This window comes from Agelaius phoeniceus, chromosome 6, assembly GCF_051311805.1.
Source record: "Agelaius phoeniceus isolate bAgePho1 chromosome 6, bAgePho1.hap1, whole genome shotgun sequence".
Classification (NCBI taxonomy): Eukaryota; Metazoa; Chordata; class Aves; order Passeriformes; family Icteridae; genus Agelaius; species Agelaius phoeniceus.
Genome location: NC_135270.1, coordinates 34499582 through 34511750, shown reverse-complemented (window position 1 = coordinate 34511750; position 12169 = coordinate 34499582). Strand labels below are relative to the sequence as shown.

Below are 12169 nucleotides of genomic sequence, written 5' to 3'. Positions count from 1 at the left end.
AAATAATTTAGCTTCTATCAATATTTCATCACAGAGATAAATAAAATTATACACCTGTGTTTCCACACATACATAAAAACTTGGACAGTTACAAAATTTTTGGAAATTATTGCGAAATATCAGGAATCTCTTATAAGATGCAAAGTCTGTAAAAAAATTAGGGATGTCTGTTGATTTCAATGCCTATGATACATCACAATGACTCATTCAGGGCTCCAAAAACATTGGTAATCAATCACTTCCCACAGCAGCACAGGTGCAGGCTACAGCAGAAGTATTAGGTGTGGAACCTGGCACCCGAGGAACAACAGGCTCAATGCCAGCCTAAGCAGAGCTGCCATATTCTGCTTAGTAGCTAAATTTAAATCCATACACATGTTGGTCTTCCATTCCTCTCAACAGAGGAAGTAAGCTAAGAAGCTAAAACTTATAGACTGCCACAAACAGAGTAACTTTCCCTGAATAATATTCTCACCACTTTAAAAAGAAAAAATCAAGCTTGCTATAATGACATTTTAATTAAATCTTACAGAACCTATTTTATCGCATAACATTTTCATGTTACTTCACAGAAGCAATATATTTTCCCATTTGTTACACAGTTTCTCCCACACCCACTGTACATTGTGATACCAACCTAATTTTGGATCAGAGCCTGCATGCATGCATACACTTAACTATATTCACATAACTCATGTCATTGATGCAAGTGTGCTCAGAATGAAGTTAAGCAAATGCACAAGTGTTCCAAGATCCAAATTCTCCTGTTGAAAAAGCCTTGGAGCTAGGACTTTGACTGATATAGCTGAAATTCCATGCAGTGGTCTTTTATGAAAACAACAGATTGTCTTTTTAAAAAGCTTACATTCTCTGCTACAGAAACTGGTATAAAAACCTATCACAACACAATTCTAAAACTGATAACTCTCCCACTGAGCAGCAATGAGAATACAGTGGAGCAGAGATCTCACAAGACAAAAGATTATTATAATCTCTTTATTCTTTGTGATGTACGTTGATAACAGAACTCCTTGAAATAAATATAATGAGAGAGATCACATGCATCATGCATTATTTTGAGTACCATATACAGAATCATAGGAAAGAATGTCCCTTATGCCAAAATACTTTCAAATAAAGTATCTTCATTATGAAAAAAGAGCTAAAAATTATCTTTCCTCAGTGAACTGGACTGAATCTGCAAGCAAATAGAGCAGAAAAGAAAATCCTACATTTATTATCTTAGTGTTCGAAATAAATCAGAGCACAAAAAAAAGTTTTGTAGTATTTGTTATCAATTTTTGAAAACAAAACTACAAGGGTTATCTATATTCTTATGATGCAGAAGGGAAACTAAAGGTCGCCTAGGAGAAGTATTTTTCAATGATGACAAAGCATTCAAGTATTCAAAAAATGCTAGCCACAATGCCATTGACAAAACATATTTTGAAACTTGAAACTCCTTCTTATTTTCCCTGACATCACTGACAAAGTCTAATTCTACAGCTAAAGTTCTGAAAGTAGATTAACTAAAATAATTAATGAGGAACTGGCTACAATGTTAAAAGGCTACAATGTTAAGTCATATAGGATTTAACATTGGATTGCGTGCCTTTAGTACACACGGCATGCAAATATCTCCTGAAAACCTTTTCTAAATTTACAAGTGTACAAGTTACAGAACTCTACAAGCATTTTAAAAATCTTCTCCAAAATGACCTGAGCAATAGATCTCCTGCCATTTAACAGGGGCAAACTGCTTGCACTTCTGACATGTGTTCCAGCTACAAGGTCAAGATCTTTTACAAACAGGAAAACACAGTATCAGTTTATGATAGGTAATATAATGCAATGGTCCATTATAAGAAAAAGGAGCAGCAGGCATTATTCCTGGGTCTCTTACAGGCAAACAGGCTCCTTTCTTCTGCAAAGCGTAGAAAGAAAACTACGTGATTCCCTCTAATTCTGGATTATACAAACTTAAGGGGCTGCAGTTTCCATGCTGTATTGTTTGATATGTGTGTGCTCCTACTCACTGGAACTTGGAAACAAAGTATTCCTTATTAAATGTGGGAAAGAGCAAATGTGAAAGCATGAACAACAGCTAGTATGTTCACTACTGTCATCAGAAGTATGCTCCCAGCAGCAGAAGCTCCAACAGCTTTAATTTCTGTTTCTGATCTTTACAAAGCCAACACAATAAGGTAAAAGAATATAGGAGAAAATAAAAGCAAGTTCATCATGCTGACAAACTAAAAACAAAAGTTTCATAGTTGTATTTTTCCTAATGGAAAATACTCAGAATTTAATTTTTATTGAGTAGAAGGCCAATACATCCAATTCAAAGATTCTAGAATATGCTTCAGAAATTGCCTCCTGTAAAAAAAAAAAAAATCTACCTTTTAAGTGTATGAAGTGACTATCTTGGCAAGGTAAAATATTGATGAAACTAGGTATCTATTTTATAGTGGTGACCTTTTCACCCTGAAGTAAAAGAGGCATTCCCAAATTTTGAGCATTAGTGTTTTATTACCATTATTTTTTATTCTTAAAGTTTTTTTGTAAAATGCCTACAAAAATTGTTTACCATATTTTTAATAGTTTTAATAACAAAATATAGTATTTATTTCTTTAGCCTTTTCTGCATCTGCACTATTTATGAAAGAAAAGTGGGTGTGTTTAAAAAAAGCTTCAATTATTATGCAAAAAACATCTTGAAGTTGCACAGAAATATATTAAACCAGAACAGTGAGTACAATGTTATGTTCCCCTAGGCACAAGGGCTCATTTTGCTGCCAAAAACAATCTAAACCAAATTTCTAGGCAGGCTTTGTAGTCAAACATGAAGAGATTTTGCTAAAGAAAATGCATTATAGAGGAGGAAAGACAGCAGAGACCAAGGTGCACCAGCTGTAATTGCAAAGTGATTTTAAAAGTAAATCAAGGAATGTAAAATTAAGACCTGTGGCAAAAAACAAAGACAAAATTAATATACAATTCAGTTAAAAATATGTTTATCTCACAGCAGAAATGATAACAGAACTGATGTCATAATACTTATTAGAATTACACTTCAGTGTGGAGTCTATTAATATTTTCTACAAAGTGCTTACAAAAGTGGCTTTACATATTGTTCATAATGGTGTATTATTTTTCCCAATTTTCAGTAATCACTTGAAAGACTCAAACTAAAATTAATTCACCTTCTGAAGCATTTTTTTTCCTTGAGTACTTCATTATTATGGGATTGGCTGTTAAGTGCTGAATACTAACTGATACTTAAATTTTTCCACAGGCTTATAGGCACGAAATAGTGAGCAAAAGTACAATACTACAGGCATATCAATCTTGAAGGCATGCCTTCATTATTTTGTAGTTAAATGATGCTAACAGTTATGGTCTGAAAGACTGACTGGTTCTCCATATTTATACCTTCTCAAAAACTTAGCTTATTTTACCATGACATAAAATAATCTATAGCCAAAAGATATTAATGCTTTTGCAAAAATCAGACTATTTTCCTTTTAAATATACATTAGTTTATGTACCAAAATTTAGGACAAGCTGCTGCAAACCTCACCTCTTGCAAAGTGGGACGGGTTTGTCTACAATGGATTGGAAATACGACTTACTACAACACTGCCTGAAACTGTGAGGCTTTAACCAAATCTAAAACATCTACATAAGAAGGGGAAAAGAGCTGCTGAACAGATAAAAGTAAAATCTTGATTCTTATGTCAAATGTTATGCATTTTAATATGATTTTTCCTCTGATTTATGTAAAGCTTTGTGGTTTTCATTTTCCCTAGCCTGTCACATTGTAGTGATGTATGGTACATTTTAGCGTCAAGTTTGCCATGAGCAATAAAGTCAGTGCACCCAAAGAAATATCAATATATTATCAGTCTTCCCCACCATGCCACATTCCCAAATTTTCCTTTATTCAGCCTATTTGGTTTTGTTTCACACAGTTGATATCCTTTTCACAGTTGCCCACACAAATATTTAATGTTTTATTTTTGAAAGAAATCCAAAACTAGAAATTGACAGGATGAAATACAATTTACTTTCCAAGGCAAAATGAGGCCATCATGGAAGAAAAACACTGAGGTATTTTATCTGTTTGGAACAATAAAATTAAAAAAAAAATGGAGAGGGAAGAGGGGAAGGCATGATCTATTGAAAGACATGCAGGAAATGTTGCTTAAGAGACAAGAAATTTGAAATACCAATAGAATAATGTTCTGTAACAATTTCTGCACTTCTGTCATCAAAATGCAAAAAGACATAAGAAGACCACCTTGAGGTTTTGAGATGAAAAATGGCCCACAAATATACTATCTGCATGCATTCCTTGACACAAGTGTGTTTAATCATTCCTAGGGCAAGTTCTGAAATTCAGCTAAATATGTACATTGTTATTTGAATGCAACACCTACATGAGAATATGATGGTTCAGTCCAAACCGTGACAAAGCAACACAACTAGAAAGCATGCATATAGCATTAAAGGAAAAGAACACTTGCAGCCTACTTGCCTTATTCTCCAGGTGTAGTTTTAAAAAATGAAGGTAGGCCACAGGTGCAAATGCATCAGCCGAATGCATGACTACCTCGGCTGAATCTCTGAAATACAAATTTTTATCATCAAATAGTATATACATTAGAGACCAAATCAAATAGTACATATATAAAGAGAGACAACACTTAGTCACTGTATAACACAAAATCTAATGTAACTCATTGAAAATCTATTAATTTCTTATCAATGTTTTCATATAAATTAAGAAAAAGTAGTTTGTTATATAAAGTCTTATTGTTGAACGATACATTGCCTTCAAGAATTTTCAATTTTCAAAAGGAATAAACTATATTTCCTGTGTGAGCTGGCACAGGAGATGCAGCAACAACCATAAAAACACAGAGGAAATGCAAAGAGTAAGTTTTTTTTTATTACCTCACCACCTGGGGCCCCTGAAGCAGCATTCAGGCAGGGGCACAAAGGAGGGACACAGGCACTGCAGAGACTTGGTCCATGCTAGAGCATCACCAAACCTGCAGGTCTCACCTGTATCTCAGGGATTTGCACAGGTGCAATATCCCACTGTGCTTTGATCTTTCCCACAGCCAGGCAGGAATCTCAAGCGTGTTTAACAGGGCCCCATAGTCTATCACAGGCCTATGCTATCTAAACACAAATGCTCTACTCATCCAATGCATGAGGCCAAAAACAATTAATATGATACATGTGTTTTTGACAGCCCAGCTGCAAGTCACTTGAGAGTATTTACAACCCTCCTTGCCAATCTTCCACTTTTTTCCCACATTTCCAGACCAATATTAAGAGAATTAGTTAGCTGTAGTCTATGAAAGTATAAACTACACTGTGTTTTAGATTCCAGAGATTAATACATAAAGCAATCTTTAAATTTCATCAACAGGAAATTTTTCAGAAGTCCATTGTTTTGATAATGCTCCAGGGATTAGTTTCTGAAGTATTAACAACATGCAGTATTGCATACTGAGAAATTGACTGATCCAGCCATCTTGCATCTGATAGTGAAGACTACTAGACACAACTTTTTAATGCCAAATGTGTTGGTAACAATGTTAAACTTCCTGTGTGCTGATTCAAATTAGTTAATTTTAGTTTTCATTTTTACAGACACAATCTGTCACACTTTGATTCACAAGAGGCAGTATCTGTTATATCCATCTGCACAGTTTTACTACTTACGAAAAAGGTAGCTCTAAGAAACAAACATCAGAAGGTGAGAAACTCAAGGAAAACATAAGAGAAATTCAGATGCAGTAAAAGAAAATCTGAAAGTTGTTGAAAGTAAGGCTAAGACACACATAATTTTCCAGAAACCATGGTGCCCTTGGTACCTTCATAGTGTTCAAAGAGATGATATAGATAGATTTCTAGTAATACCACATAAAACCAATGCAAACTCAAAGCAGTTGAAGCTTTGGCTAGATCCCAGTTCCTCAACAAAAGTGTAAAATTAACAGAAATGCCTGCTCTATAAAATGTGTTTTGGGATTTAATAATAACAAAATGTCACAAAATAATGAAAAATACCTTTAACATAAGAATATCAATTTTAAGCAAACTTTTAAAGTATTTTGATAAACAGGCCTCAGATTCATTCCTGAGAGTAATTATCAAGATTCTTTATTATTAAAATATTGTTTATATTTAAGATATAAGATACTTTATACATAGTTCCTTCAGATTAAAATAATTCTGTTCAATTGACAATGATGTCTTCTAATTCTAACAGAAATAGGTAGAAAAAAATATGTGGAAAGCAGAATAGTGCTGTTTAGAACCAATTAGTCTCCAATTAAAAAACCTAATCAAGTCCTGAACTTGACATTTCATATCCAGTTTGGAAAATAGTAAAAAAAACCCCAACCAACTCAAAACACAGGAAAATCAGAGATTTAAAATGAAAAAAATAATTTGTGAGACCCCAATAATTTCTACAAGGCCATTTCACACTAAAAGCCTGAATTTTGAGTAGGAACTTGACTATCTAAGATGATTCATGTTTGATTGTAATGGAAACAGAGGAATTTTGTTAAGGAAATTATCAGAAGACTGAAAAAAATGAAGAACAGTTGAAAAACTGTTTCAATCAGCTATGTGTTTTGAAATCAAAATCATCTGATCTCTCAAGACTTCTTGAAGATCTAGAAAGCATCCAATCATTGTAAAACACTCTGTAACACTTTCTCAATACAAATATATTAAGCTAGAACAAGACTGAGAGTACAATTATAATTCTATCATTTTGCTTTTAACTCCAAACCTAGAATTACAAACCTAAACACAGAGCTAATAGTAAGGTATACAAAGGAAAATGGTATTTCCCTAATATTTCAAATGGGACAATTTGCTTTCCAAGAGATCAAACTATTCTGCGCTCCATGAACAAAGAGGCCTTTATGACAAGAGCAGATATTAGATGGTATTCATATAGATAAGAAATAGATCTTTAAAATTTCAAGAAATCTTGATTAATTGTACCTTAAATATCAGCATAAGAAGGACAGGAAATGCTTGGTACATTTCAAACACTGAGAGTAAGAAAGTTGACAATAGGATTATAGTAGACTACCTGGGAAAACCAGATAAACCCAAATTAGACTCTAGTTCAATATTTTGGTTGCAAGATTTTGCTTTCACTACTAGGTATTGTTTATTTTCAAATATATGTTTCACTCAATCTGTCATGCTTCCTTTCTGAGGTACATTTTTGAATGAAGACAGAGAAGAATGGCAAGAATTCAACTTAACATTCAGAAGCAAAAGTCGTCATACAGTCTTGCATTAAAGAGACTCCTGTTTCTCCATAGTAAGTAACATTCAAGGTTGTATTTTATTTTCTGCTGAGACAGCATATTTTTTTTTTATTTTGCAAGGATATGATGTAGAAACATATCTTGCCAAGTTTGAGAGGGCAAAAATCATTGACCAGTGAAAACACTACCTGCAAGTAGAGTTATAAATAAAAGGCATACTAGATTTTCTCCAGTTCTTTTAGGTTTATGTGGCAAGGTTTTGGTGGCAGGGGTTAGTGTTTAGAAGTGGTCCCTATGACATGAGACCAAGGATGCTGAGCTCATCAGCAACATTGGTGGTGTCTTGGTGATAACATATTTTAAAACTGTGCTGAAAGAGGAGTGAGAAAAACATGGTAGTGACAGCCCTGCAGACACCTAGGTCCATGAAATAAGGAGTGAGTGGAGGTGCTTCAAATACCAGAACAGATTCTACGCAGCCTGTGGAAAAGACCATGGTGAAGCAGGTTGCTCCCCTGCAGGCAAGGAAGGACACATCAGAGCAGATACACACACTGCAGTCTGTGCAGAAACCCACACAGAAGCAGTTTTTCTGACAGGACTGAGCCCCATGGAAGACCCATGAGGAGCAGTCTGTTCCTGAAGGACCAAACCCCATGGAAAGCACATTCACTGGAGCAGTTCTTGAAGAACTTGCCTGGTGGGAAGGACACACATTGCAACAGTTCATGAGGGAGCCATGGAAAAGACCCAAGCAGGAGCAGGAGAAAAGTGTGAAGAGAAGGGGGCAGTAAAGACAGTGTTATGAGCTGACCAGCTTCATTCTCCACTTCCTTGCACTGCTCATTGGGGAGGATGTAGAAAAGTCAGGAATGATGAAGTGAAGTTAAGCCTGGGAAGAACAAGGTGAGAAGGTATATTTGCTTCCCACTATTCTACTTTTTAAAAAATGTATTTATTAAATTTGGCAATAAATTAAATTAATTTTCCCCAAATTCAATGTGGTTCCCCATTACAGTACTTGGTACATTGCTCTCTTCTTGACCTACGCATCTTTTCATCTTATTTTCTCTCCCTGCCTTCCTAAAGAGGGAGAGAGCAGCTTGGTGGGAACCTGGCAGCCAGCCAAAGTTAATGCATCATACCTATTTGAAGGCAAAAGTATTCTTTAATGTCTTCCTCAGACACTTCTAACTCAGGAGATGTTTTGGAGTTGTTCAGGAATTTAGGTATCTTGAAAATCCTTACAGGTTTGAACTTCTAAGTTCCAATGCTTACAACAACATTTAAGCTTTAAAAATTGCATCAGGATTTAGTCCTGCTTTAGGAATGGTACTCCCAAATTCAGTGCCCCCACTGAGACTCTCCAAAACTACACACTTCTCTCTTTCACTGTCCCCTCCCCTGGCTCTCCCCTCTCAATGTGGTGGCACGGAGTTGAGAACTGGAGGCGCAAAAGGTCAAGATCATGGGTTCAGATAAGAACAAGTTACTGGTAGAAGCAGTGAGATAAAAAATGAACAATAACAGCACAATATTAATAAAAAAAGAATACAATCGTGAGTGACTCACATTCAAAAATGCTCACTGAGAACCCTGCTGCAATGAACAATACAGATGGCTCCCCCTCTGCCACGTTTTTTTCAACTGGCAGGAACACTCCTTTCTCAGAGAGAGAGGGAGAGTTCCTGATTCTCTTTCCCCCAACCCTGGCAATGAGTGAGGTCCTATCAAATAACATTAGGGTCTTTGGCCAGGCTGCCTCCCAGCTATTGCAAAAATCTAAACCTGGCCTAGCTGAAACCAGGAGATATGTATACCTGAACCATATCTATCTAAACATTTGGAAGCTCTACTAGCAGAGTCAATATGATTACAAAGTCTGTTTAGATTCAGTGTATATGAAAAGCAAGAATACAAAGTAGAAAAAATTCATAACTTACTTAAAGAAGAAATTATAAAATATTTTTCCTGTGAAGTTCATACAATAAAACTCATTGAAGAAGTGTTTAAAAGTCCACTGTGCTATATATTTATTATTAAATACTTACTAATATTTAAATATTTGATATGTATTTTTTGTGCTTTTATTTTTAACTTTTATTATTTAGAGTATCACCAAGAGAAATGAAAACAACTCAGCCACACCATCTCTGCTTCAGCTTCTCCTAGTCACTTGAACTGTTTTTATATCACTGACAACCAGATAAACATTTAGAATATATTATAATATATTCCTACTTAAACTGCTCTTTGGTTGATCCCAAACCAAGGGCATAATCAACCAGTATTTCAGTGGACATTTGCCAGATTAGCTGCCAATGCTTTAACCACTTTGTCTATTATCTTCTCTTCCCAAATGCCATGCAATGAAATGGAGCTAACAGTTCTTGGCTCTCTATTCCTTACACAGACAGATCCCAGTCTTACAGAGAAGTGAAACAAATGGACATGCACCATGAAAGCATTACTCATGTCTATATGCTTCATAATCTGGACCTGCACTAAGATGACTGAGAATCCATCACCAATACATGATTACTAGTCTGTTTACTTGCTTCAGAAAAGGAACAGCAGTCAAAATATTTTACTTGAAGCAATTAGGCCTAGCTACTTAACAGACTTCTAAGAAACAAGACACAAGTATTTTCCACAGCTCACTACACAGATTTTAGCAATTAATGTCAAAGGAATAAACTATTCAGTATAATTGAGATGGATTCATACAAAGTTTATATTTAAAATATCCTCTAGTAATTGAAGAAAAGTGTTTATTGTTATCATTCACACACACACATATACACAGTTAATGGAACCCACAGGCTACTGAAGTGGCACTTTATCAAATTTAGCTGTAATGAAAGATAAATATTACAGGCAATTCACACTTCATGAAAGGATAAAAGTGTCAGTGTATAGGTACCATTTTTACTGCAGGCCATAATCAGCAAGTAAACGAAAGTGCAAATGTCTAAAATGTTTATAGCCCTCTATGAACGCCTCATCATGTCAGGTATTGATTTAGGTTTCCAGAGGACTTCGCCAGTGTTAAACAACACAAGTGTCTGTGAACTTAAAGAACATGTTTTACCTCTGCAGATGCCATGAGTTACCTCTTACTACCTCCAGTTGTCTCAAACTAAATTTTAAGATGCTCCCAGTGCTTTAATCTAAGGAAATAGAAGAAACTGCTCCTTACACAACTATTTTCTTCTTAAACAGAGGGCAGTCCAGAGTGAACGTTTCATATTCTCCTCCTTCTCCACAAACATGGAGTCCATATTTCTCAGAGAGCTATCAAAAAAGAGAAATTGAAACATGTAGGTGTTACACTAAAGTTCATTAAATGTATTTTGCTGAAAATGTCAAGACCAGTACATACTGATTGCTAGCTGGGGTTAAACCATGCACTTTCTAAAAGACTACCCACTACAAGGCTGAAAAAACCCAATCATCATACAGTCAGGTCTTGATTTCTTTGCATGCCTATTACAGTTATTAAAAATTACCGAAGTGTTACATTTTAAGCAGAACTGGCACTGTAATATTTAGATCAACAAATTGATTCCTAGTTCTCCTTTCTCAGTGGCCACAAAAGCTTGTTCAGGCTCCCATACTTGTCTTTCTTTAGCATATCTATTTCACTTGGAGGAAAAACTTTTACTGTGAGTCAACACAAGAAGTAGCACTTCACATAGAAGTATACAATGAACACATTTTTTGAAAATAGATTCAGATTTGTGTTCTATGTTTAGGGAAATATTCTTTCAAAAAAAACCCTAACAAAACAAATGGGAATTTTCTAAGTCAAAAGCAAAAAGCTAAAGCAAGATCTAAAGAGAAACATATTCTCTCTTTTCTAAATTGTACTTAATATACTTTCTAAATCAACATATATTTACAAATATTCCTGAAGCTCTGGATGTCTCACTTAAAGACATAACTAGATAAACTGAAGCCTTCAAAATACAAGACATGACTATCTTAATTAATTCCTGCTTTACAAATGAGCAGCTGTGGAGCATGAACCTAAGTTCATTTTTGCTGGAGTAAGGAGTGCATAACTGCTCAGTAGATCACTTTACTACTGTTTCATTGTACTGTATTGATAGATACTAACCAAACACCAGATCTGAGCATGGGGACACCCTCTCTGTCTGCAGCAGAAATTCATGTCCCCAGCAGCAGATTATATCACCTTATAATGTGTCATTGCAGTGATTCAAGCCAAGCCCTGTCCAGGTTTTTTAACATTAAACAAGCACTAACATTCTGCTTTAAGTGACTCATAAGAACTTGAACTGCAGTCCTTAACTCCACTGCAAACACCAATGTTACTTTTGGGAATATTTACTTAACCCCTTTATGCCTTTCCTTAGAGGAACAGAAGCCCATCTATGATGCTTCTGCAGTCGAAGTAGAAATGCAGCTCTCCAAAACATCAGAGGGCTAGAAAAAGTCTGTCTGGAGGCTAGAAGATAATTCCAAATCTGCTGTTTCTTTTGAGGCAAACATAAGACTGGGATATTTATGCATCTAGATTACATTTTTATATGGTTACTAGAATATTTGTGTAGCAAGTCTATTACATATATTCAAATGATACTGTATTTTTATTGTTGAAGCTGAATGTAGTTCATGTTACTTTACAGTTCTCTTTCAAAGCTTCTTACTTGAAAACTTCAAAGACTGTTTATAACTTCAGTTACTTAAACCAAAGGCTCGAATCATCTTCAGCCATTATTTTGCAGAAAAGGAAAATGCTCTGAGAAAACAATACCTTGATAATGCTCTATGTGAATATTTAGTTCTGTGGTGCTATAAAATCAAAATCTCTTTTGGAGCTTGTTTGAAACATT

At 35.1% G+C, this 12169-nt stretch overlaps 1 protein-coding gene across 4 annotated transcripts in view; it reads right to left on the bottom strand.

Moving 5' to 3' along the window:
* Positions 1-12169, bottom strand: part of DPH6 (diphthamine biosynthesis 6) — a 213539-nt gene that overhangs the window by 141996 nt on the left and 59374 nt on the right. For all 4 annotated transcript variants that reach the window (XM_077180383.1, XM_077180385.1, XM_054635745.2 and 1 more), the window contains exons 7-8: positions 10510-10604; positions 4538-4625 (exon numbers count right to left, since the gene is read on the bottom strand). In XM_077180383.1, the coding sequence (XP_077036498.1) occupies positions 4538-4625; positions 10510-10604 (183 nt within the window). The remainder of the gene's footprint in view (positions 1-4537; positions 4626-10509; positions 10605-12169) is intronic.